Below are 24,688 nucleotides of genomic sequence, written 5' to 3'. Positions count from 1 at the left end.
TACACTCCCGGCCAGACCAACCAAGCATCAAACAACCCAAGGACCCCTCCAGGAAGCAGCCGTGCCAGTCTTCACCAGAAAAGAAGGAGACAGCCGCAAGTGAACAAACCTATCAGGAGAACCAAGAGCTGAAACCCAGGCGCCAGAGGAGAGCATGAAGCACTCCAACCCGACCCCCAGAGGCCAATGCCAACAAGAAAAAGAGCCCCGGAAAACCACTCAGAACCGAAGGGGCTACCACAAACCGAGGAGAAGAGAAAAGAGCACGCAATCCAAGAACCAGGACGGCTCAAGCGGCGCAAGAGCAGGCCAGAGATGAACCACGCCAGAGACGTTGCTGAGGCAACTTCCAAAACCGAAGCAACCTGGAACGGCTCCGCCAGAGCCGCACGAGACAAGGCGACAGTATGTGACAAGATGACGGCCCTAAACCTCCACAGGAGAAGGACCAGACCACGCCAAGAAAATATAGCAAACTGACGAAGGGACAGAAAGAAACACGAAGGACCGCCAAAGAAAACCCCACACCGCCGCCAAGACGAAGCATGCAGTTGGGACACCATCAACGAAGCCACCTGACCACCAACAGAAGGTGAGATACTCGAGGCAGAACTGAACCAGCACCGCCATGGATCGATCAAGCATAGTAAGAGGCGGAGCTGCGGGAAAACCTCGGGTGCGACCACCGACCAAGCAGAGCCGGAACCCAAGCCGGCAAGGAATGAGAAGGAACGTCTACCATACAAAACACTTCCCAATGCTAGTAAGCTTGTCAGGAGATCGGAGACACTGGTTCTGATGAGAGACTCGTGAGAAGTGGCACCGCGAGATCCAGAAAATGTCAACTGGCAGGGTAAGCCAGGAAACCAGGAACTGAAACCTGGCAAGCCAGGAAAAACCAAGCATAGGGGCGGTGCAAAAGCAGGGAACTGAACATTGATAAAGTAGAACCTAGTCTCTCAGAGAGAACCCCAGCAACATCAGAGGCCCGAGACTGTTCAACATGCCTCCACGACACATAGGGGGCAAAACAGGCCGACCCTTCACAGTGACCAAGAGAGAACTGGATAAGCACCTCCAAAGGATACCTGATTAACCACCATGCTGCGCTGAGTTTATTGTGAAATTCCCCCCGTGCGCATGAAATAAAGTGTTCCCCCAAAATTTGTTTTTCTTCGTAAAATGATAAATTCCCTTCCCTGAACATCTCTATGTAAAAATAAATACCAAATTCCACTTATTTTGGCTGTGGGGACGTAGACAAGTTGCTCTGTGACATCATCGGGGCTGGACGCCCATGGGTGAGTCGCCCAGATACAGTTGCGTGGGCCATTCAAGCACCGAGTGTTGCCACAGATATATTTTCAATTATTTGTTTATGTATTTCCAATGCGGTTTTATCTGTTTCTTTATCGTATATGATGCATATTTGTGTCCTTTACAATATGTATACAGTAGAACGTTCATAATGTTCCACAGAACTGTGATACATGTGTCAGTAATGTGTCCACTATATATGTTTATTGTCGAAATATTACTTGTTAAAAATTCACTAAAATTACAATATGTACCGTTTCACACACTATTTACACAAAAACACACTGTACTGCACACTTAGTACTATGGAAGTGAGTAATAATCAATGAAGTAGTCCCTGGTACACAGTGCGACTTCGCTCTCGTTGCACCAGGTACAGATAGATTTCACTTCCTGTTTCTTCGTTCTGTGTGCTTGCAAATAATGCACTCACGTACACCCTTGGCATTAGTACCCATAGGTGGTATGTAGCCAAGCTTGTAAAACATAAGGTAGTCTTGAAAAGATTACAGGAAAAGATGAATTTGTAAGGTAGTCGTGAAAAGATCGCTTTGTATGGTCCCACATAGGAAAAGATTCAGCTAGCCTCAAAGAGTGTCCGTCAGTCAAGAAGAGATTCAGCTATTTTTTAAATTATCTATGGAAAACACCACCATGGAAGCTGCTAACACTGTTCATCTATGCTACTTGTATCAGATGCATCATCACTGAATGCAGAAAATGATTCATCTATGTATCATCTAAATAAATTGGAGATAGCATAGGTGGGCCAGAGTGGCGCTCAGAGCTGCAATTGGATACGCTCGCTGTAACGTCCTCATAGGTGTTGTATAACTTGCATCCGTCCTTTGTGTTAGGTCCTTATTGGGCCTAGCTTCACCAATGTTATGACCCTTATGTTCTTCAAACAATAAGGTTTGAATTTCACTGACAGAGCACAATTTTTCAACACCACGTCGGACAGCTGTTTGGGAGTCAGAGGTGCGTGTGCCACTCATGGTTGCTCATTCAGTACTAACCCAGCCAGAAGCCCTAGGGTATTCTGGGATTTTTTTCCAAGATGGCTGCCACTCACTGGAGGTCCTAAGAGTCCATTTCGTACACAACCAACCTCGCACACATTTAGAATGGGTACGGAAAAATCAAAAAGAGTTTTCTCGGTTGGTGCAGTTTCCCGTCGACTGAGAATACTCGGTTGGCGCAGTTAAGTGGTTAACCAGGCTGTAAGTAATAAGTCAGGATGCGCGTAGTCACGTCAAGCAGCCTGGGTGACCAGGCCGCGAGGACGCTAAGCCCCGGAAACCCTGCAAGGTAACTGCAAGGCAGCAGTAGGCGAGCCAAGAAGCACATACTAAACCATACAACAATGTGTAACGAGAATGGCGAGGTAACATCAGAACTATTACATCCCTTGACACTTGGTTACCACAACACAAACAAGTGTAAACTAACTTCTACAGGGCTTCTTGCAGACATCAAGCCCGATGAGTTACAAACATGCAAAACAATCCAACCACCCCTCACATATTACCCCGGCAGGTCAATCAACCTGAAGCGGATACTGGAGAACAAGCCATATTTACTAGAAAAACAGCCTCAGCACCAGCAGTGAGGGACACGAGTGTAGAAGGAAGATGAGGAACGAGGAAGACAGGCAGCAACGGGAACGAAAGGGACACGACCAACAACATAGAAGCCGTGTCATTCGCCTGCTGCCAGGCGAATGACAGCAGAGAAGCGGGACCAAAGAGCAACAGCTCAACCCCCGCAAGTACAGCTAGGTAAGGACAACTAGGTGAGCACAGAGAATCCAATGTATATGGAGGGCTAAGCCAGGCACTGCAAGACGGGCAAGGAATGAGTGACCCAGATAAGACCACGAAAAACTGGGCCGTGATCCACTGTGTAACAAACAACATAGACGAATAAGGAAGGCCCCAGGAAGAAACACGCCAGGGCCAAACAAAACACCACAACCAATCCCCAACACGGATCCCCAGTATCAAAGCTACAACAAAATGTCACTTCATAACAGCCTGACCCAGTCTAACATTTACCCCATAACATTCACCTCCATCATTATACCCCCTTGATTGGCTCAAGCATGTGATGGACAAGTATATGAGTGGGCCTGGATGGGTATAAATAGAAACTGCCGTGTACGGGCCAATAGGCCCTCTGCAGTCACCTTAGTTCTTATGTTCTTATATTCATATCCAAAAACCACGAACCAGCGCCTGGCCGAAAGAGACGCCAGACCGCATAAACTCACCTGCAGAATGTAGGCACGCATGTGTCACAACATGACATAGCCGAGAAGATCTTGGGAGAGCTGCCAGAGGAAGAAGCCCAAAGCTGCACCTGTAGGATAAGAGTAGGGTAGAGGCGAATGAGGCGCCCCACACCCATATGCAAGGGAAACCCAGCATCCACCCCATAGCGAAATCCAGAACACCCCCAGCATCTACAGGGCACGGACTGGAGAGACGAGAGGAGCGAGAAAAGCGAAGCACGGATGTGGAACACCAGCATTTGTGTACACTGTCCATAACAAAAACTTCCACGGCGCATGCGCAGGATGCACGAGGTCTGAACCGCACAACCCCGCCCAGCGGGGAGGGCGCCAACAAGGAGTATTGCAAAAATATTAGCAGTGCCTAGACAGAGCACGGAGAGAAGATGTAATGACAAAAGAACAAGACAGTATAAAAAAACCAAGAAGCAGCACAGAAGAGGTCCAACGAGTCTAAAAAGGACTGGAGGTAAGCCTCACCGGAAAACGACAGAAGTTCCAATAATGTGGGAAGAATCGAAGACCTTCCCGAACCCCTGAGATCTTACAGAAGTAAACAAGTCACGAAGGCTCATAAAGGTACAGTCGCACCCGAGACCAAAAATCATGCAGAACCCCAATAATAAGGGAACATGACCCCGACATGACAGAGAAGTCCAGTCCCAGAGAAAAGGAGGTAGAATGGAGAAAAGTACCCACCGATAGGACGGAACCAAACGGACCCGAAGGGACAAGGATCCGAACCCGGGGAGGGGCCAATGCCCAACAACTCGTACTCAGAGGGGGAAGGAAAACCCCACTTCCCATAACTGCAAATCCCACTCAGAGGGTAGAAAACCCCGGCGGGAACCAACGGGGCTCGAGGCCCCCCCCCCCCCAAGTCATCCCCCCCTCCCCAAACCGGGAACCTCCACGGCCGAGCCGTCCCCCCAAAGACCCAGCCTCACAAGAAAATGCCGGGGCAATTGGAAAATTACTAAGGAAAGGAGCCCACTGGCAGACTCATACAACCCGGCTGGAGGAACAAGCTCGAATACCTCCGTCACAACCCCAGAAGAGGAAACCCCGGAGACCTCCCGAGTTTCAAGACCATAGAATCCCTGCCCTCACCCTGAACCCACAGACGAAAAGGATCTGGATGCAGGGAGGAAGGGTAGGGGGACGACCAGACGAAATCACAACAGGTGAAAGACAGGGAGGCAAGAAAGGAACAAAACCGAAGCAACCAACACCCTCTCCCAAGCCCCACCACAACAACCAAAATGGGGCAGCCTCAGGGCTTCCGGGGAGCAAACAACCTAGCATGCTGCAACCACCTGAACCCAACGTGCAATGCCCGTGCTGCCTGCACCCACATAGCCAGCATAAGACCGGGTAACCGAGTCACAAACAAGCAACGAAACTTGCAGGACTCCAGGTCGAAGGTGCCACCGACCCCACAGGCAGCAGATGTAGGCAAAAACAATGAGTCACCCTGAGACAAGGGGACAGAGCAACCCTCGAACTCGCACAAAGTGAGGGGGGGGACTCAGGGGTCACATCCCTCGGACACACACGCCCTCATGGGGATTCCCAGGGTCCTAAGACGGAACTCACGCTCAGGGAAGCCCAGGCAGGGTACTGCTAACTGGCGTCCTAGTCTACCAAACAACCTTCTAAGAACTGAACCCCTGGAACGTGTACACTCATGGGGACCAAGCAGGGGAAACCACCGGAAACAGAAGAGTACTCAGTACTCGGGTGAAAACAAGCTGTGCAGTACCCTGTGCCCCCACCAATGCAAACTGCCCTCTACCCAAAGGTGAACAAGGGAGACAGAACACCCAAGCACACAAAGGGTGGTCGAAAACCAAGCAGTAAACGGCCTGGCAGAGGCAGAATCCAAGGAACTTGTGGAAGGTTGCCCCAGGCCCCATGGGCAGTACTTACTGGGCACCTAGGGAAGGAAACCCTAGGCGCATGCAGCCCGAGTACTGAAGAATCACTCCCGGCTCACGCACCACCTAGAAGACAGTCACCACACAAAAGGTACAGTGGTGAAACAACCACTGGAGCCAGAGCACACGACTGTTGCCTATGGCATCAGCCTCAGAACTGAGAGGTGGATTTCCGGCGTGGAGGTCTGGGGGGTCTGATTCCACCTACCGGGAAGGGGGGAACTGCGCAGACAGCAGTGCCAACGTGTGACGTCATACTCGTTTGCTCATTTCTGTTTGGGAAGTTCTATCCACTTGTTCAGCTTTTTGTCACAATTTTCACCAGAATTGGGGGTTTGTTTTGGGACGCTTACCTTTCTGGGTGCCTGACCAGGTCGATGGCATCCATAGAATGCTTCCAACAACATGGGGGTTGCTATTGGCCATTGCTCCTCGTGCCTCCTCTGAGGGGGGCCAGATTCTGGCTCCTGGTCCCTGGTAGGCCCACAGAACTCCATACACATGACTGATGCCAAAGTCTGACATTAGCATATCAGCCTGGATAGCTGCGGGGAGCCGACGGGGCCCCTAGAAAAAAGTGAGAAACTCCAGAATGTGATCCAGAGACCAAGAAGAGTCCGTCTAATTACCCAAAGCTACACAAAACTTCCTAGCATTACGTTAGTAATGAATAAATGATATATTTATTCATTATAATGTTGGTACTGAATGTAGAACATGAAAAACATATTTTTACTCTGAAAAAGTATCATTTTATAACGAAATTAGGCAAAAATAAGAAGCTGGTGATGCCAAAGCAAGTCGACGATCCAAGCGACAATATTTGCTGGCATATGCGCCTCCTGTACCTACCTAACCTAACCAACCTACCCAAACATAACCTAACCTAACCTATCCAAGCATAACTTAATATAACCTCTAGGCAACAATATATCTTGAATAATTTGTTCATCTTGGATAAGTCGCTCCACAACATTGTCACTTGGATTGTCGACTTCCTATGGCCTCTCATGCCACTTCGTTTCATCTAATTTGTTATAAATTTATATTATTTCAGAATAAAAATATGTTTTTTCATGTTCTACATTCAACACCAACAATATAGTGAGTAAATATATCATATTTCTTCATTACCTAAGTAATGCTAGGAAGCTTTGGGTAGCTTTGAGTAAATTTGGGTAGCTTTGGGTAATTAGATGGACCCACCAAGAAGACTTCCAAGGTAAAACTTTTTTTACCTTTGCAGGCTAAATATAAAAAAAACACACAGATAGATTTACAAAAGGGAGACCATGCAATATTGACTTCAAAAGCCAATGAAAAGGTCTCTGTCAAATCCAACTGATATGAAGCGACAGTATTAGGCATGGATTGCCAATCAAGAAAAAGCCACAACAGCCACCACTGGAATCGACACAAATGACCGACAACAGATAGACAGAAAATGATGAAATAAACACCAAGCAACCTCATACAGTACTGTCACCGAGAAGAAAGCCAGAAATGCGACACCAAAAGACCAGCCACCTGCAACTCATACAGATGACAGTACACCAGACTCAAAAATTCTATGGAGAGACTTGCCACAAACCTCAACCACTTGCACCAGGAATGAGAAATCCTCAGCTGTACAAACTTCCTAACGACCTGGCACTTCGACTGAAAAATCATATAAACCACACTCTCCCACGACACATCCTCCAACCATTCCCAGATATTCAACACAGTGTATTACTGGCACTACAAAGAAGTCCAATGTATTCACATCCCAGACATAAAAATCCGAAATACAACATAACAACCCTTCTTCAATTAACATACCCCAACCAAACTTAAACTACCCTACCCCAACCAAACCTAACCTACCCTACCCCAACCAAACCTAACCTAACCTTATACATATTAACCCCCATGTTACTTAATGCACTCTAACTCCCTACCATAATCTACCCTAGCTTATCTGAATTGCAACTAACTCCCAAACATACTCACAATCTGTCTCTTGACAAATCCACACTTTTTATAAAACAGCAACATTTGGATGCAACATTAACACCACCCCTCATCTTTGCCATCATAAGTCCATTTCTACTTATATGTCTATTTTTCTTAGATCCTCACACAAATAGAAAACATCAATAACTTCCAATATCTGCCAAATTTACATTGATGCACCACCGAAAGTGCCGCATCTATCATCACCACTCGTGCAGTCATCGGGAGGAAAAATCTTCATGCAAACTGCACGTATTGCGTAGAAGAAGTGTTAGGTGGAGAACTTCATTACCTATACTAGAGTGTGAGCAAGTAACATGTAAAAAAACAGCGTTGAATGTAATGAAACGCCATTTTCTGGGCGAGACCCAGAGGCTCCCTGGAGCTATCAGGCTGATGTGTTATATTAGTCTGGGGCATCAATCAATTGGAGGTTCAGCCTGCCGGGTACCACGAGTCTTAACCTGGCCCCCCTCAGAGAGGCAAAGGGAGCAATGGCCTATAGAAATCCCCATGTGGTTGGGGGCATTCCATGTCTACCATCAACCGGGGCTGGCACTCAGAAAAGGTAGGCATTACAAAAACCCCACTAGGTAAGAAATGCAACTGAAAACCGAACAGGGAGGCAGAACTCACCCTACAACTTAAGGAAACAGGCAAACGTCACACCTCACTGTTGAGCTGGCCTGTCTGTGCAGCTCCTCCAAGGAGGGGGGAGCCACGGACCCTCTGAGCCGGCTTACCCAAGTCGTCCAATTTGGAGGATAAACATCAAAAGGGAAACGGAACCGCCGACCGGAGAGAGGGAAGGTTGTCAGGGAGCCTCTGTGGCTCACCCAGAAAATGCTGTTTCATTACATTCAACGCTGGTTTTCTAAGGATGAGCCCTATGGATCCTTGGAGCTACATAAACAAAGATAAGGAAAACAGGGATTTACCCAGGAGGTGGATGACACTCGCTCCTCAACTTGAAGTCGAGACAACTGGCTGCAACCTGCGACCCAAAGCCACACACGGATGACTAGGACCAGGAACATTGACAAGATAACGCGCAGCCAGGACCCTGTTAGACCTCCAAAATCCCCGTACCTGAAAGTCAGCCCAGGACATATTGCCGAAGATGGCAGCCAAAGCAGCAAACTTCCTAACTTCATGGGCATGAGGAGGCACGAGGATAGACAGCAGGCTGGCTAGACTTATTAACCCTGCAGACGACCTGGGAGACCCAACCCTGGAACAGGGAATGAGGGAAATCAACCAAAAGCGCATCCCCAGTCACCGAAGCCAAAGTGTGCAGATAACGGCGAAGAGCTGCAACCGGACACAATACATGATGCACCCTTGGCCTGACCAACCATGCATCAATGGCCCATCCAGAAAGCAGCTGTCTCGTTCTTTGTCAGAAAAGAAGACGGCTGCAACAGAACAAACCGACCACCAGGACCAAAAGAGCAGAAACTCCTGCGCCGGAGGAAGGCATGAAGCTCACTGACCTGACCACCTGAGGCCAATGCCAACAGTAACAGAGCCTTGGAAAATTAATCTTGAACCGAAGGGGCCACCACAAACCGAGGAGAGGAAAGAGAGGAGAGCACCCTGTCCAAGGACCAGGATGGCTCAGGCAGCACACGAGCAGGCTACAGGTGATACAAAGCACGAGAAAGCTTACGAAACGGAGCAGAAGTGACATCAACTCTGAATGCAAGCTAGAGCAGCTGTGCCAGCGCTGCGCAAATAAGGCGACAGTACATGCTAGGCATTAAATGACAGTCTTGAAAAGGCATTTCAGAAAGGACAAGACAACCCAAACAAAAATAGAAGACAACCTACGAAGAGAGAGAAAATGTCGGAAAGAACGCCAGGAAACTTGACACCGTCACCGAGATGAAGCTCTCCAGTGGGACACCATCAATGAAGCCCCCTGATCACCATACAAATGATGATAAATCCGCGTCAAAAAGAAGAGATGCGAAGAGTGCAGGAGAAGACCGAACCAGCCGTGTACCGGACTAGACCGACGAGCTGGAAGAGACGGAGCCGCAGAAAATGTACTGGGTTCACACACCAAGCAAGCAATGCCTGGAACCAAGGCTGGGCCGACCACCAAGGGGCCATGAGGACTACTTTTCCCTGGTAAGTCTCCAACCGAGCCAGGACTCAAAGTAACAGCTGGACCAGGGGAAAGAGGTACAGTACAGGAAACTCCACCTCGACCAGTCCTGCCGAAAGGCATCCACCGCAATGGCTTCACAGTCAAGGAAGGGCGCCACATATAGAGAGGGGAACTCCTGCACCATGCTATGATCCCGACGGAAGGATAGACCCTGTTGCCCCTGGCAGGCGTTGTGGGCACTGATCACAAAGCTCCAGCCGAGAGACGAGGCATCCGTGAACACATCGAATGAGGACTCGGGTAAGCGCCACGGCACTGAACAAAAACCTGAAGAGGAAGCCGGCGATGCAGCAACCGACACAAGGACTCCAGGAGGTCAAACCCAGCAATCGCCAGAGAAGCGGAACGGGCATCCCCGAAGGAACCAGAACTGACGCCAGAGCCAAACCCGACCCAGCGAGCAGACCAACACAGAGAAGTTCAACTGCTCGAGCAACTACTGAGTGACCATGGACTTCCCCCCCAGAAACAGCTGAAGGCGGGACAGCAGCCTCAATAATGCCTCCGGAGGAAGAGACATGGAAGTGGTCCGAGAGTCCTAAATAAGACCCAGTCAGGTCCGAACCTGGGATGGAACCAGATAGGACTTCCTCCAGTTCACCAAGAACCAGAACCAGCCGAGCTGGGAAAGATCCACACCCCTGGTGAGCAAACAAGTGGACTGACTGGGAGCCCACACTAGCCAGTCATCGAGTTAGGCCAGGACCCGAGCCCCTAGCAGATGCAGACAGGTCACCATGACCCAGGTAAGACACATGAATATGCAAGGTGCCAGATTCAAGCCAAAAGGAAGGCAACAAAAGCAGTAAGCTTGATGCCCCACCACGAAACTTAACCAGTCCCTGAACCCCGGATGAATAGGAATGTGCCAATACACATCCTTGAGGTCCAGGGACACCATCCAGGCACCAGGCTCCAAATAAAACCCAGACCTGAGACAGAGTTGTCATCCGAAATGAGGGGCAAGGAATACAGGGATTCAGATGTGCCAAGTCCAGAATGAACCTCAGACCCGCATAGGCCGTTTTCGGCATTGGGAACTGGTGGGGAAACTCACCTGAGGGACAATGTGATTTTGACCACGCCCAAGTGCACCCACTCTAAGGTGACTTGACGAAGCGCAGGGGAAGAAAGCTGCCCCACCAGCCCCAAACCCCCCGAAGGGGAAGGAGCCGCCAAACATCACCACAGGCAAGATGACAACCGAAAATCCCCACAAATCGTGGGACCAAGCATAAGCAAAAGAGAGCGAGTCTACCCCCCATCGACGGGGCAAACCATGAAAGGGATGACGTCCCTTACAAGAAGCTGGCCGACGAACACTGGACGCTGATGACGCTGGCTCTGAAGACAATGTCTGCTCAGAAGCTTGCACCACTGGCCCACCTTGACCAGCGGAACCCTGAGCCCTGGCACGACCCTTTCGAGAAGACTGAGAATGGCCACCCTGGAGAACCAACAAGTCTGACATAGGATGACTAGACAAAGCCACCAGCAGAAACTGTGTGACAGCAGACTCCGCAAACAGCAATGAACAAAACAGCTACGAAAACCTAAGAGCCAGGTCCCAAGCGGATTCCAAAGAAAGCGAGCACAGCCTGATAGCATGTGAGACAAGAAGCAAAGAACAGAGACATTGCCTCCTTCAAGATAAGCACAAACAGCTTCAACAGTGCAGCCAATGCCCGAGCCGCAGAGGACAGCACACCAGACGAATGCTCGGCACTCAATGCCTCCACATCCTCCTCAAGTCAGGCCGAAGACAGCTCGAGAAGGGAAAAGAAGCGCAAGACCAAAGCCAAATGCATCGGTCTTGCGCTTCGAAGCATTTGAATAAATGCTTCAAAGCGTTGAAATAAATAAGACAAGGACACCCAGCAACCTTCGAACCTGCACGAGGTAGGCTGGAACTCGGAAGACGCATCCATAGGTCCACCGAGCCCCAACAGGGTTTTCTAGGGCCCGTAGTATGACTGCTATGGGAAGCCCGGGCAAGGTGGTGCTAACTGGGTAAGACCCAAAGCTAACAAGGGGAAGATCAAAACGCTGAAACCCCTGCGACATGTACAATCACGGGAGCCTATCAGAGGGCCACCAAAATATTAGAACTGGAACCATAGCCATACCAAGCAGACCCCCACCAGACAATAAAAACAAAAAACAAAAAAAAAAACCTGCAAAAGTACAACGTCCCTAGAGGAAACAGGAACCGGCCACTAAGTAGGTAGGCAGGCTGCACAACACCTTGATGCCCCAACCAGCATGATACCACTCCCTACCCAAGGCCAAACAAGGGCCACGAATCCCCAACTGCCCCAAAGTCGGGGTAAATGCTGAGCAGCAAAAACCCCTACGGAAATGGTTCAAAAAACACACCAGGGAAGAGAACCCTAAAATGCAAGGGCAGTACTCACAGGGCACCTAGGGAAGGATGCCCCTATGCCCATGCTGCCCCGGTACTCTTGAGGATACCTGGCCAAAACACACACCACCACCACCACCGTAGAAGTCGCCACGAAGGCAAAACACTGCCCTGGAATTCGAGGCCAGAGAAGATGTCCGACCTGGACCACATTAGAAAACAAGCTAGAGTGCTAGGTAACCGGCACGGGGAGGTCAGGGGCTCCCCCCCTCCCCCTCTCGGGAAGGAAGGGCTGAGCGGAGTAGCGACGTGGCGGTGGAGTGTGATGTTTGCTTGTTTCCTTGGGACTGCTTCCCTTTTCGATTTTTCATTGTAATTTTCTTACTATGTGGGGTTTGTTTTGTTATGCCTACCTTTCTGGGTGCCTAACCCCAGTCGATGGCAGATAAGGAAAATCCCCAACCAATGGGGGGTTTTCCAGGGCCATTGCTCCCTGCACCTCTCTGAGGGGAGGCCAGGTTCTGGCTCGTGGTTCCCGGTAGGCTGAACTCCATAGACTAGTGCCCCTGTCTAATGTATCACATAGTCCGATAGCTCCAGGGAGTTGTAGGGGCTCCCCACAGAAAAAGGCATCATGCATGAAAGTCCAGAATTAACAGTTCTAGAAAATCAAGATATAACTGTATTGTGTATGGAAATGCATTAACAATTATAAACAAATTTATCAAGTGACACCCACATACACTGTATCACTAACCTAAAAATACCAATTCATTAAAAAAAGACAAAATTATCTAATATGAAGAACTGCATCAGTAAATTATATATACAGCATAATAGATGGGAAAATAACACATTCTTTTAAGAAAAAATATTAAAATCTGTCAATATTACTACTACTACAACTATTGTATTTTTTATAATAAACTAGAGATAGGTTCCTGGCATTGCTTGAGTGACAGAAGCCACATCTTCACTACACATGATCTTTATCACTGTAACCATCTTCACTACATACTACTCTCATTACTGAAACCTTCTTCACTACATATTACCTTCATCACTATAACCATCTTCACTACACACTACCCTCATACCCTCATCACTATAATCATCTTCACTAAATATTTATTATACTGCCTTCATCATTATAACTATCTTCACTACCTGGGCACTGCCAAGTACACCATCTCTAACCATCATCATTACCTTCCCTCTTCATCATTACCTTCCCTAACCTTCACCACCTTTGTTAGCCTTTGGTACCCTCCCTATCTTTCCCCACCTCGCCTCTTCTTCCCACCTTCCCTACCCTTCATCGTCTTCCTGATCCTTTACATTCCCTACCTTTTACTACCTTCCCTACCCTTCAGCACCTTCCTGATCCTTCGCCACCTTCCTGATTGTTCGCCACCTACCTGATCTTTCGCCACCTTCCTGATCCTTCACCACCTACCTGATCCTTCGCCACCTTCCTGATCCTTCTCCACCTACCTGATCCTTCGCCACCTTCCTGATCCTTCACCACCTACCTGATCCTTCGCCACCTTCCTGATCCTTCGCCACCTTCCTGATCCTTCGCCACCTTCCTGATCCTTCTCCACCTACCTAATCCTTTGCCACCTTCCTGATCCTTCATCACCTTACTGATCCTTCACCACCATCTTGATCCTTCACCATCTTGATCCTTCACCACCATCTTGATCCTTCACCACCATCTTGATCCTTCACCACTTTCCTGATCCTTCACTATTTTTTATACCCTTCACCTTTCCCACCTTTTACCACCTTCCCTACCCTTTTTAGCACATTCCCAATCATTAACTATCTTCCATCTCCTTCCCCACCAGCCCAAGAACTTGGGCTGGATGGTAGAGCGACGGTCTCACTTCATGCAGGTTGGCGTTTAATCCCTGATCGTCCAGGTGGTTGGGCACCATTCCTTTCCTCCATCCCATCTTAAGTCCTTATCCAGACCCATTCCAAGTCTTATATTGTTATAATGGCTTGGCTCCTTTCCCTGATAATTCCCTCCCCCCCACCTTCCCTATCGTTTACCACATTCCCTATACTTCACCACCATCCTACCCTTTCATCACCTTCCCTAACTATCACCACCTTCCCTAGCCTTCAGTACCCTTCCTTTCCTTCACAACCTTAGCCCTTCACCACATTCTCTATCATTCACTACCTTCAATCTTCCCCACCTCCCCTACTCTTCAACACTTTCCCTTCTTTGAACCACCTTCAATAAACTGTCTTCATCAATAAATAAACAACATAAGACTAACTAACATTTAATCCCCATGTTGAAAATAATATGATGGATTAACATTAACAATGATGGATTAATAATCATTTAATAAACCAGCGTTGAATGTAATGAAACGCCATTTTCTGGGTGAGTCCCGGAGGCTCCCCGGAGCTATCCCAGGCTGATATGCTAATGTCAGACTTTGGCATCAGTCATGTGTATGGAGTTCTTAGGCCTACCGGGGACCACGGCCAGAACCGGGCCCCCTCAGAGAGGCAAGGGGAGCAATGGCCTATAGAAGCCCCCGTGTGGTTGGAAGCATTCTATGTCTGCCATCGACCGGAACAGGCACCCAGAAAGGTAAGCGCCTCAAAACAAACCCCTATTCTGGTTAAAATTGCTACCAAAAGCCGAACTAGTGGATAGAACTCCCCAACCGAAAACAAGCAAACTAGTGTGATGTCACACACACGCCGCTGTCTGCGCAGCTCCCCCCTCCCCGGGAGGGGGAAGGGGGAGCCCCAGACCCCCCACGCCGGCTACCCACACCTCAGTTCTTGAGGCTGGATGTCAAAAACGCGAAAAAAACGCCGACCGGAGGGAGGGAGGGATGCCGGGGAGCCTCCGGGACTCACCCAGAAAATGGCGTTTCATTACATTCAACGCTGGTTTTCTGGGGGGAGCCCCATCGGCTCCCCGGAGCTAACTACCCACAGACGGAAAAAAGAGGGACTTACCCGGGAGGCGGTCGTCGCTCACTCCTCAACTCGAAGCCGAGACAACTGGCTGCAACCGCCGACCCAAAGCAACACAGGCCCGACGGGGCCCAGGGACATTCACAAGGTAACGAGCAGCCAGGACCTTGTTCGACCGCCAAAATCCCTGCGCCCGAATATCAGACCAAGACATATTCCCAAAGACGGCAGCAAGAGCCGCGAACTTACGAACGTCATGGGCACGGGGATAGACCACAGGCTGGCTGGACTTTATAACCCTGCAGACGACCTGGGAGACCCAAACCCGCGAACAGGGAAGAAGGGAAACCGGATCAACCCACAGCGCGTCCCCGGACACAGAAGCCGTGGCGCGCATATAACGGCGAAGCGCCACAACCGTACACAAAACATGATGCACCCCCGGCCTGACCAACCAAGCATCAACCACCCATGGACCCCTCCGGAATGCAGCAGTCTCATTCTTCGCCAGAAAAGAAGGAGACGGCTGCAAACGAACAAAACAATCACCACGACCAAAAGAGCAGAAACCCCTGTGCCGGAGGAGAGCATGACGCTCCCCTACCCGACCCCCAGAGGCCAAAGCCAACAAGAAAAGTGCCTTGGAAAAACAATCCTGTACCGAAGGGGCCACAACGAAACGAGGAGACGAAAGGAAAGTGAGCACTCTGTCCAAAGACCAGGACGGCTCAGGCGACGCATGAGCAGGCCGGAGGTGAAACAATGCACGAGACAGCTTGCGAAACGGCGCAGACGTAACATCGATACCGAAAGCAAGCTGAAGCGGCTCCGCCAGCGCCGCACGATACGAAGCGAGAGTGTTAGGCATAAGATGACGGTCCTGAAACAACCACGAGAGGAAGGACAAGACCACCCGAACAGACAAGGAACTAACACGACGAAGACGCAAAAAGAAACGGAAGGACCGCCAGGAAACTTCATACTGCCGCAGAGAAGAAGCCCTCAGGTGGGACACCAACAAGAAGACCACCTGATCACCATAGAGATGATGATAGACTCGAGTCAAAAAAACCATACGCGAAGACTCGAGGAGAAGATCGAACCAGCCACGTGACATACCGGCCCGATCTGCTGAAAGAGGCGAAGCCGCGGGAAAACCCTCGGGTTCGGCCAGCAGCCAGCGCCTGAAACCAAGTCCGAACCTGAGAGGGAACCAGATGGGACTTCCTCCAGTTCACCAAGAACCCGAACTCGGCGAGCTGGGAAAGAACCAAATCCCTGGCTAGCAAGCAAGCTGACTGGCTGGGAGCCCAAACCAGCCAGTCGTCGAGGTAGGCCAACACCCGAACACCTAGGAGACGCAAACGAGCCACCACAACCCGTGCAAGACGCGTGAACACGCGAGGTGCCAGGTTCAACCCGAACGGGAGACAACGAAAGCGGTAACTCAGACGCCCCACAACAAAACCGAGACAGTCCCTGAACCGTGGATGAATCGGGACATGCCAATAAGCGTCCCGGAGGTCCAGGGACACCATCCAAGCTCCCGGCTCCAAGAGGAGCCGAACCTGAGACAGCGTAGTCATCCGAAAGGAGGGGCAATGAAACCAGGGGTTCAGACGGGACAAGTCCAGAATGAACCGCAGGTCCGCGCAGTCCCGTTTCGGAACCGGAAACAGACGGGAAACCCATCTGAGGGACGATGTCGTTTCAACGACGCCCAAGCGTACCCACTCCAAGACGACTCAACAGAGTGCAGGGGAAGAAACCTGCCCTGCCAGGACAGCTCCAGGAGGGAAAAGAACCGCAAGGCCGAAGCCAAAAGGCCCCGGGCGCGCACGTCCTCCGCAACGAGTGCCGCCGAAAGGGAGGGAACCTGCACATGCAGCTGAATAACGCCCACATTGCGGGGAAGGACAGGGGCAAACAAGCACTCATTCAGGTACTCAAGCTCGCCCCCCAGGAAAACCTGAAGCACCGTGGAAGCTTCCCGCCACTCCAGTGTGCGGGAACGACAGAAGGAATGCCAGGAATCCAGAACAAACAAAGGGCAGTCTGCTAGCCAGGACGACTCCGGAACCTCGTAACGGAGCCAGAAAGGGAACGAAGTCCCAAACCTGAATGCGGACGGATCCATTTCCGAGGCATAATCCGGGTCACGCAGGAGGTAAGCTGCAAAGGCCGCTCACACCACACCAGGTTGGATGCGATAAGCCGAAAACCTCCGGAAGGACGGAACCGACGTACCCGGGGGAACACGGAACCGAACCCGGGGAGGGGCTGACACCAAATCCAACTCGTACGCAGAGGGGGGAAAAGAAAACCCCACTCCTTGTAACAATAAGCCCCGCTCAGAGGGAAGAAAAACCCAGGCGGGGTCCAGCGGGGCCCAAGGCCCTCAAGTCAGCCCCTCCCCCGCCTCGAGGTCCTTCACCACAGGACCCGAGGCCGAGTCCTCTCCCCAAGCCCCGACCCCACAAGACAAGGACGGAGCAGCCAGAAAAGCTGGAGGAAGGGGGGGGCCACTGGTCAGACCCAGAAGCTTCGGCCGGGAGACAACACTCGAATGCCTCTGCCGCCCCCCCGGAAGGGGCACCCCCCGAAGCTGCCCGAGTCTCGAGATCAAGTAACCCCTGCTCCGACCCCGAAACCCTCAGACGCTTCAGGGCCGGAAGCAGGGGGGGGGGGGACCAGAACGAACAGAAGGGGAAGGACGAGGAGGTGCGGACTGAACCAGGATCGAAGCGACCCCCACCCCCAAGTCCGGGTCTCGAAAAGCAAAGCGGGGCAGCCCCGGGGCATCCGGGTGAGCAACCAACTGAGCGCGTTGCAACAGACGAAACCTAGACTGCAACGCACGCGCCGCCTGTACCCAAATAGAATCATCAGAGGATTGGGTAAATCGAGTCACAAGCAAGCAGCAACACTCACAGGACTCAGGGTCGAAAGTATCACCGACCCAACAGGCAGCGTGGCAGAGGCAAAAACAATGAGGGTCACCCTGAGACAAGGGGACCGAGCAACCCTCAAACTCGCACACAGCGAGTGGGGACTCCGGGGTCACATCCATCGAACCCACGCGCCCCCTAGGGGATTCCCAGGGTCCTGAGCGTTTACTTTAAGAGGACTCGCGCTCAGGTAGTCCCAGGCAGGGTGCTGCAAACCGGCGCCCAAAACTACCAAGCAAACTTCTATAGCTGAACCCCAGGGACGTGTACACTCACGGGGACCTAGCAGGGGGCGCCACCGAGGAGAACAGTGGAAGGGCAAAAACAAACTGAATAAAATGACAGAACCCCCCACCAGGCAAAAACAAAAAGAAAAACAAAACCCCGCAAGAGGACAGCGAACCCCAAGGAACAGAGCCGGCCGCGATGTCGGGAATACAAGCTGAGCAGCACCCTGCACCCCTACCAGTGCAAACTGCCTCTTACCTGCCGGTAACAAGGGAGAACAGAACACCCAAGAGCCCAACAGGCGGCCGAAAAACTGAAAGGTAAAACGGACCAGCAGAGGCAGACCCCGAGGAGCCTGTGGAAGGTGGCCCCAAGCCCCAAGGGCAGTACTTACAGGGCACCTAGGGAAGGTAGCCCTAGGCGCATGCAGCCCGAGTACTGAAGATAACTCCTGGCTCTCGCACCCACAAAACCAACACCACACGCAAAGCACAGTGCAGTAGCGACACTGGAGCCAGAGCACACGACCATTGCCTATAGCATCAGCCTCAAGAACTGAGGTGTGGGTAGCTGGCGTGGGGGGTCTGGGGCTCCCCCTTCCCCCTCCCGGGGAGGGAGGGAGCTGCGCAGACAGCTGCGCGGCGGTGTGTGACGTCACACTAGTTTGCTTGTTTTCGGTTGGGGAGTTCTATCCACTAGTTCGGCTTTTGGTAGCAATTTTAACCAGAATAGGGGTTTGTTTTGAGGCCCTTACCTTTCTGGGTGCCTGTTCCGGTCGATGGCAGACATAGAATGCTTCCAACCACACGGGGGCTTCTATAGGCCATTGCTCCCCTTGCCTCTCTGAGGGGGCCCGGTTCTGGCCGTGGTCCCCGGTAGGCCTAAGAACTCCATACACATGACTGATGCCAAAGTCTGACATTAGCATATCAGCCTGGGATAGCTCCGGGAAGCCGACGGGGCTCCTCCCAGAAATAATGTATTTAGCCAGACATTTCCTTTTATAAATAAACAATATTTTTATAAAAAAAAAAAGTTTTTTACTTACCTATTGGAATTAACAAGATTTTCTAGTGCATGATTGGAGTCTGTGTGTCTATTTTTGATTGAAGGTGAATGGACATTTCTATGACGACGTATCGTGGGTAGTCTTGTAACAAATGATGCATTGTGTTTGAAGCTGTAAGGGGGAAAACTTTATTAACCATAATAAGCATTATCTTTAATATCTACAGTATTTACCATAAACACTTGATGGAAAAAGTCAAATACAGTCGATGAGAATCACTGTTAACTGACCGAGATTATTTGATGAACAGAAATTATGCAGCTTGTAATCCACACTATACACTATTAATTGTTGCACATGATAAATAATGAGCTACAAATCTTGAAACAAATTTTAATATAAAACAAGATGAGCATATATTTTATTTGTCGAGTTTAAAAACTAGATTTGACATATTTACACCCTCCTGCTCAGACTACCAAAAGCACTTCCATTTGGGTCTGCATGTGTGAAACACACTTCAACCCAGCTGGGTCTCTGCTCAAAAAGCCAGGATCTCAGAGTCAAGTCATGAGATTTAGGAGTTTTAAGAATTAACATAGGGGTTTCTTTGCTGTACAAAAAAAAAAATTCAGCTAAAAACATGTAATATAAAAGATTGAACATTATTTTTTCTATCAAGAGTTCCATGCTCTTTTTATCTGGGGTGGTTTTTCTCCCAAATGTCATGGAGGAAGAATGGTGCACCCTGTAAAAGAAAGAACAGTGTTAAAGAGTCATCAGTAAAATTTGGAGTTGGGAGATGCACGATTGATGACTTCAAGCATAGTGAAGAGAACCAAAATTGAGCTATTATTGCAAAAAAAAAAATTATATAGAAAAATTTATGAATTCTAAGAAGAATTTCAAGATAATTGTAAAATATGACAGGTTATAAAACCCCCAGTTATAATATATAAACATGCGTCTCCCATGCTCCCTGGTGACTGCTCAACCTGAAACTAGCATAAGGTAGCCCAAATATGCCCTAGGACAGACTATGGGAAGAAGGAATACATTACTGGAAGAAGTCGTCTCGGGGGCTGGTGATAAACAATCTTGGCAAAGGAAATTGGTGCATGAAGAAGAAGAGGAAACATTGGCACTTCCTATGAGTACTAAAACAAAGGCTGTTTTGAATGTGACAAAAAAAAAAAATCCACTTTTTATGACCTTCATGCTCAATACAAATAAACAAATTCTTAAATTAACTAATTTATATTAATAATAATTTGCGTTAACTAAACAAATAATTGCTCTGATACAGACAGCCACTTTGTTTTTGTACATTAAAATTGCATATTACATATAATGGATTCAATTCAAATTTATAGATGGATTTCATTTTTATATTTTTCTAGATGTGGTTTCTTACTTTAAGCAGCAGCACACAGAAGCAGTTGGCACAAGGACATTGGCAAATACAAAAACTATCACATCAAAAGGATGTTACTTAAGTTGACAGCCTTTCAATTATTCAGAAGATAACATATCACGTATAAACACCTAACTACACAATGGGTACGAGTTCAAGAAAGAATATCATAATAAAAAGAGAGAGAGGCCTATACACGTATATACATCTAGTAGGACTTTATAGTAAAGAAGATTCAAACTACAGGATATAAATTTTGTAAGGTACAAGTACATTACTGCACATAAGGTAGTTGATTGACAGTTGAGAGGTAGGACTAGAGCCAAAGCTCAACCCTCACAAGCACAACTAGATGAGTACATATATAACACTCGATCCTCCCCTCTCTACCACCGTTCCCTTAAAATAAACATACCTATGCATTTTTAGAAAGTTTTAAAACTTGAGTTAATTTTGAAAACTGTATGTTTTACACTGTAAAATGTTTATTATACAAGAGATGATGTCCAAATGTCCAACTTATATAAGTTGGTCTTCAAAAACTCTCTACCTTTCATTTAAATAGTTCATTTTTGAGACAAGCTTTAAAAGTCCAAAGACCATAATTATTTGATCTAGATAATATCAATCTTGTTATCCATTTAAAGATGCTTTTAACTTTTGTGGTATCCATCTACGAATTAAGACTATGTACCCCAACCATTCCCATATTCTCAGTAACAGAAACAATTATTTTATTTTTAGCTTCTCTTCACTTTCTGCTTCACTTTCCTAAGTATTACAATGTTTAATTTAGTTTTACTAAGTCCTTTTTCATACACTTATTCACAAACTACTACAGTATATGCTAATACTTGGAGTCACCAAACTCACTTAAATCACTCCAATATCTGCTTAACTATGGACCACTTCTGGACTTACATAACAGACCTTCTAACCTCTGGCATAATTGCTGACAGAACAAATGATTACTATCCTACCTTCCTCATACCAAACATAAGTGAAACATCATTAGATAGCAAGAAATTAAGCTTTAGACTACACAGCAAAATAGAAGTATGCAACCTCCTAGATGTACTTCAAAATATAAACTAGACATCTGAATTAAGTAATGCACTTGACTTAATCGATACAGCCCTTGATAAAAAACCAGCGTTAAACGTAATGGAATGCCAATCAGTGGGTGAGCCCCAGTGGCTCCCTGAAGCTATATAGAACAGGGTGTCCCAAAAAAGTTTACACACACTTTAACAACTAATAGCTGAATTGATATTTCTTTTTAGATTTAATTTTCAGCAAGATGGGGCACCTGACCTTAATCAACATCAAAGGCCCAAGACTTTTCAACACTCTTCCCTTACACATTCAGGGCATAGCTGGCCGACCTCTTGCAGTGTTCAAAAGAGAGCTCGACAAGCACCTTAAAACGATATCTGATCAACCAGGCTATGACTCATATGTCAGGCTGTGAGCAGCTCTATCGAACAGCCTGATTGATCAAGCCAGTAACCAGGAGGCCTGGTCCGAGACCAGGCCACGGGCACACTGATCCCTGAAATCATCAAGAGATATCATACCCCCACACTGTCATTGTGATGTAAGAGCCTACCTTGATGAGATCTTGCCAAACAGGTGGATTGAACAAAGGGATTTCATAGAACACCCTCCACGTTCACTAGACCTCACACCTTTGGGGACATTAGAAAGAACTTTTTCAGTGTCAGAGTAGTTAACAGATGGAATGCATTAAGCAGTGATGTGGTAGAGGCAGACTCCATACACAGTTTCAAATGTAGATATGATAGTGCCCAGTACTCAGGAATCTGTACACCAGTTGACTAACAGTTGAGAGGTGGGACTGAAGAGCAAGAGTTTGACCCCCAAAAGCACAACTAGGTGAGTACACCAAGATATTTTTTTATGGGATACTTAAAAAAAAAAAAAGAGAGTCTATGCTACAAAACCAGCATCAGTCACTAAACAGAGAATAGCCACTGAACAAGAATGCACTCAAATACCAAACAAAATGGTTCTCAATATTTGCGATTCCATTGCTCTGTGCTAGCAACAGTGCCTGGACAAGAACAAACATCAGTTTGAAAACAGGCTTTGACAAAACAACTAAACAATGTCTGTAGATTCTATTATATTTTAAAAATGAAATTTATTTTAATAAAAACTGACTTTATAATTATTCAAAGTGTATATACACTTTTTGAGGGACACACTGGGTATATACTGATATGGTAGCATCTACTACGTCCCATCAGCCATGGAGTTCTATAGGTCTACTGGGGAGCAACGCCAGAACCTGGCCCACTCCTCGAGATGCAAATCCTCAACACATTCATGTTAGTGGCTTTCCAAGAATGTAAATTAATACAATACTTAGATGGCCCATTGTTACTTTCTTATTAATGATGTCCTGATGATGTTTATTGCAGTCATCAAAACAATACACGCAGTTTTGGGGGATGACATCAACGCTGTCCTCCATTAATTTGTTATTATTCTTATTAATAAATAAAAATATTATGAGTGAAAGAGTAACATTGGGTTGTGGTCATCGGCAACGCCCAGCCTACCTTGTGGTGCGATGCGACTGGCCCGCCAGGCCAGGGAAAGTGTTAAAAAAAATGCCTAGGGATCTTTTCTGAATTAGTCACTTGCACTGCACATGAACTGTTCAGGTTCGCTAGGTCACAACACCACTTATGCGCAATAGTGCATCACTTGACTTCACAATTCTGTTAATGATGGTGGTGGTGGTCTGGCAGGCAACTAGTTAGCTGGATGCAGTAGCAGAGCAATACTAAATGGTATTGGATATACTGGATGGTATTTAAGTTCATAAGTTGATTGGAGGAGGTTTCTAAGTGTAGAGGAATGTACCTTCTGATGGTCATTCTGGACTGGATTGAGAATTCTCCAGTGTTGCCCATCATTTTCTTATGACTGCCATACAGAAAAGTATCTGCTGTGTTGGGTGATGGAACATTGCACTGACCCAGGTTAGAATTACCAAATGTCGCAGAGAAACCACAATATTGTCAGAGAACAAATGAGCGACCAGCTCAGAAATGTACCTAACTATCCACTGTTCTACTGTACTCTGCTTCCATTGTATGTATGTATGTATGTATGTATGTATGTATGTATGTATGTATGTATGTATGTATGTATGTATATATGTATGTACCATCCTTTTGTCTTTGTAAGTAGGCATAATAGTGACAATATCAATATAATCTCAAAGTACTCGTATGAAAAAGAAGACAAAACAGGAAAAATTTGTATGACTTCATCCATGTGTATGAGTATCTTTGAGCATTATCCTGCATACAATAAAAAATAGACAAAAGGGCTTGGCTGTATTTAATTGCAGTTTGCACTGGTGACCTTAAAAAATTGGTCATGCCACATACATGCCTAGGGAAAGATGCAAGTTATCACCTCACCTACTATGAAAATGCTTTCGATGCATACCTTAATGAGAATCTTTCATTAAAACACCAGCATTGAATCTAATGAAATGCCATTTCCTGGGTGAGCTCCAGAGGCTCCCTGAAGCTATCTCAACTGATATGTGCTATATTAGTTTGGGGTCATCAGTCACAGGAGTCTTTGTGCCTGCCGGGAACCACAAGCCAGAACCTGGTCCCCTCAGAGAAGCACAAGGAGCAATGGCCTATGAGCACATTACATTTAAAGTACAGTATGTCATAAGTGCCATCGACCGGGGAGGGCACCGAGAAAGATAGACGAAACAAAACGGACCACAATCTGGTGAAAATTGCAACCTTTGTCCAAACATAACAAAAGAACTCCCCCAGAAAGAAAAGTCCAACCACTTGGCCTTGACGGTAGAGTGACTGCCTCGCTTCCTGCAGGTCGGCATTCAATCCCCGACCATCCAAGTGGTTGGGCACCACTTGTAGAATGGTGCTCAACAAGTGCAACAAGACACATTCCCTCTGTCTCTTCCCAAATCCTTATCCTGACCCCCTTCCAAGTGCTATATAGTCATAATGGCTTGCCACTTTCTCCTGATAGTTCCCTTTCC

The 24,688-nt window shown here is 47.9% G+C and overlaps 1 protein-coding gene across 4 annotated transcripts in view; it reads right to left on the bottom strand.

Moving 5' to 3' along the window:
• LOC123769351 (potassium voltage-gated channel subfamily KQT member 1) overlaps positions 1–24,688 on the bottom strand; it is an 874,235-nt gene that overhangs the window by 183,900 nt on the left and 665,647 nt on the right. For all 4 annotated transcript variants that reach the window (XR_011223844.1, XM_069309856.1, XM_069309857.1 and 1 more), the window contains one exon: positions 19,251–19,382. Coding sequence is in view for 3 of the 4 variants with exons in the window: in XM_069309856.1 (XP_069165957.1) it covers positions 19,251–19,382 (132 nt within the window). In the remaining variant the exon portion in view is untranslated. The remainder of the gene's footprint in view (positions 1–19,250; positions 19,383–24,688) is intronic.

This window comes from Procambarus clarkii, chromosome 66 (assembly GCF_040958095.1).
Source record: "Procambarus clarkii isolate CNS0578487 chromosome 66, FALCON_Pclarkii_2.0, whole genome shotgun sequence".
NCBI classification, from domain to species: Eukaryota; Metazoa; Arthropoda; class Malacostraca; order Decapoda; family Cambaridae; genus Procambarus; species Procambarus clarkii.
The sequence above is the reverse complement of the archived record's forward strand: the minus strand, read 5'-3'. Positions and strand labels throughout refer to the sequence as shown.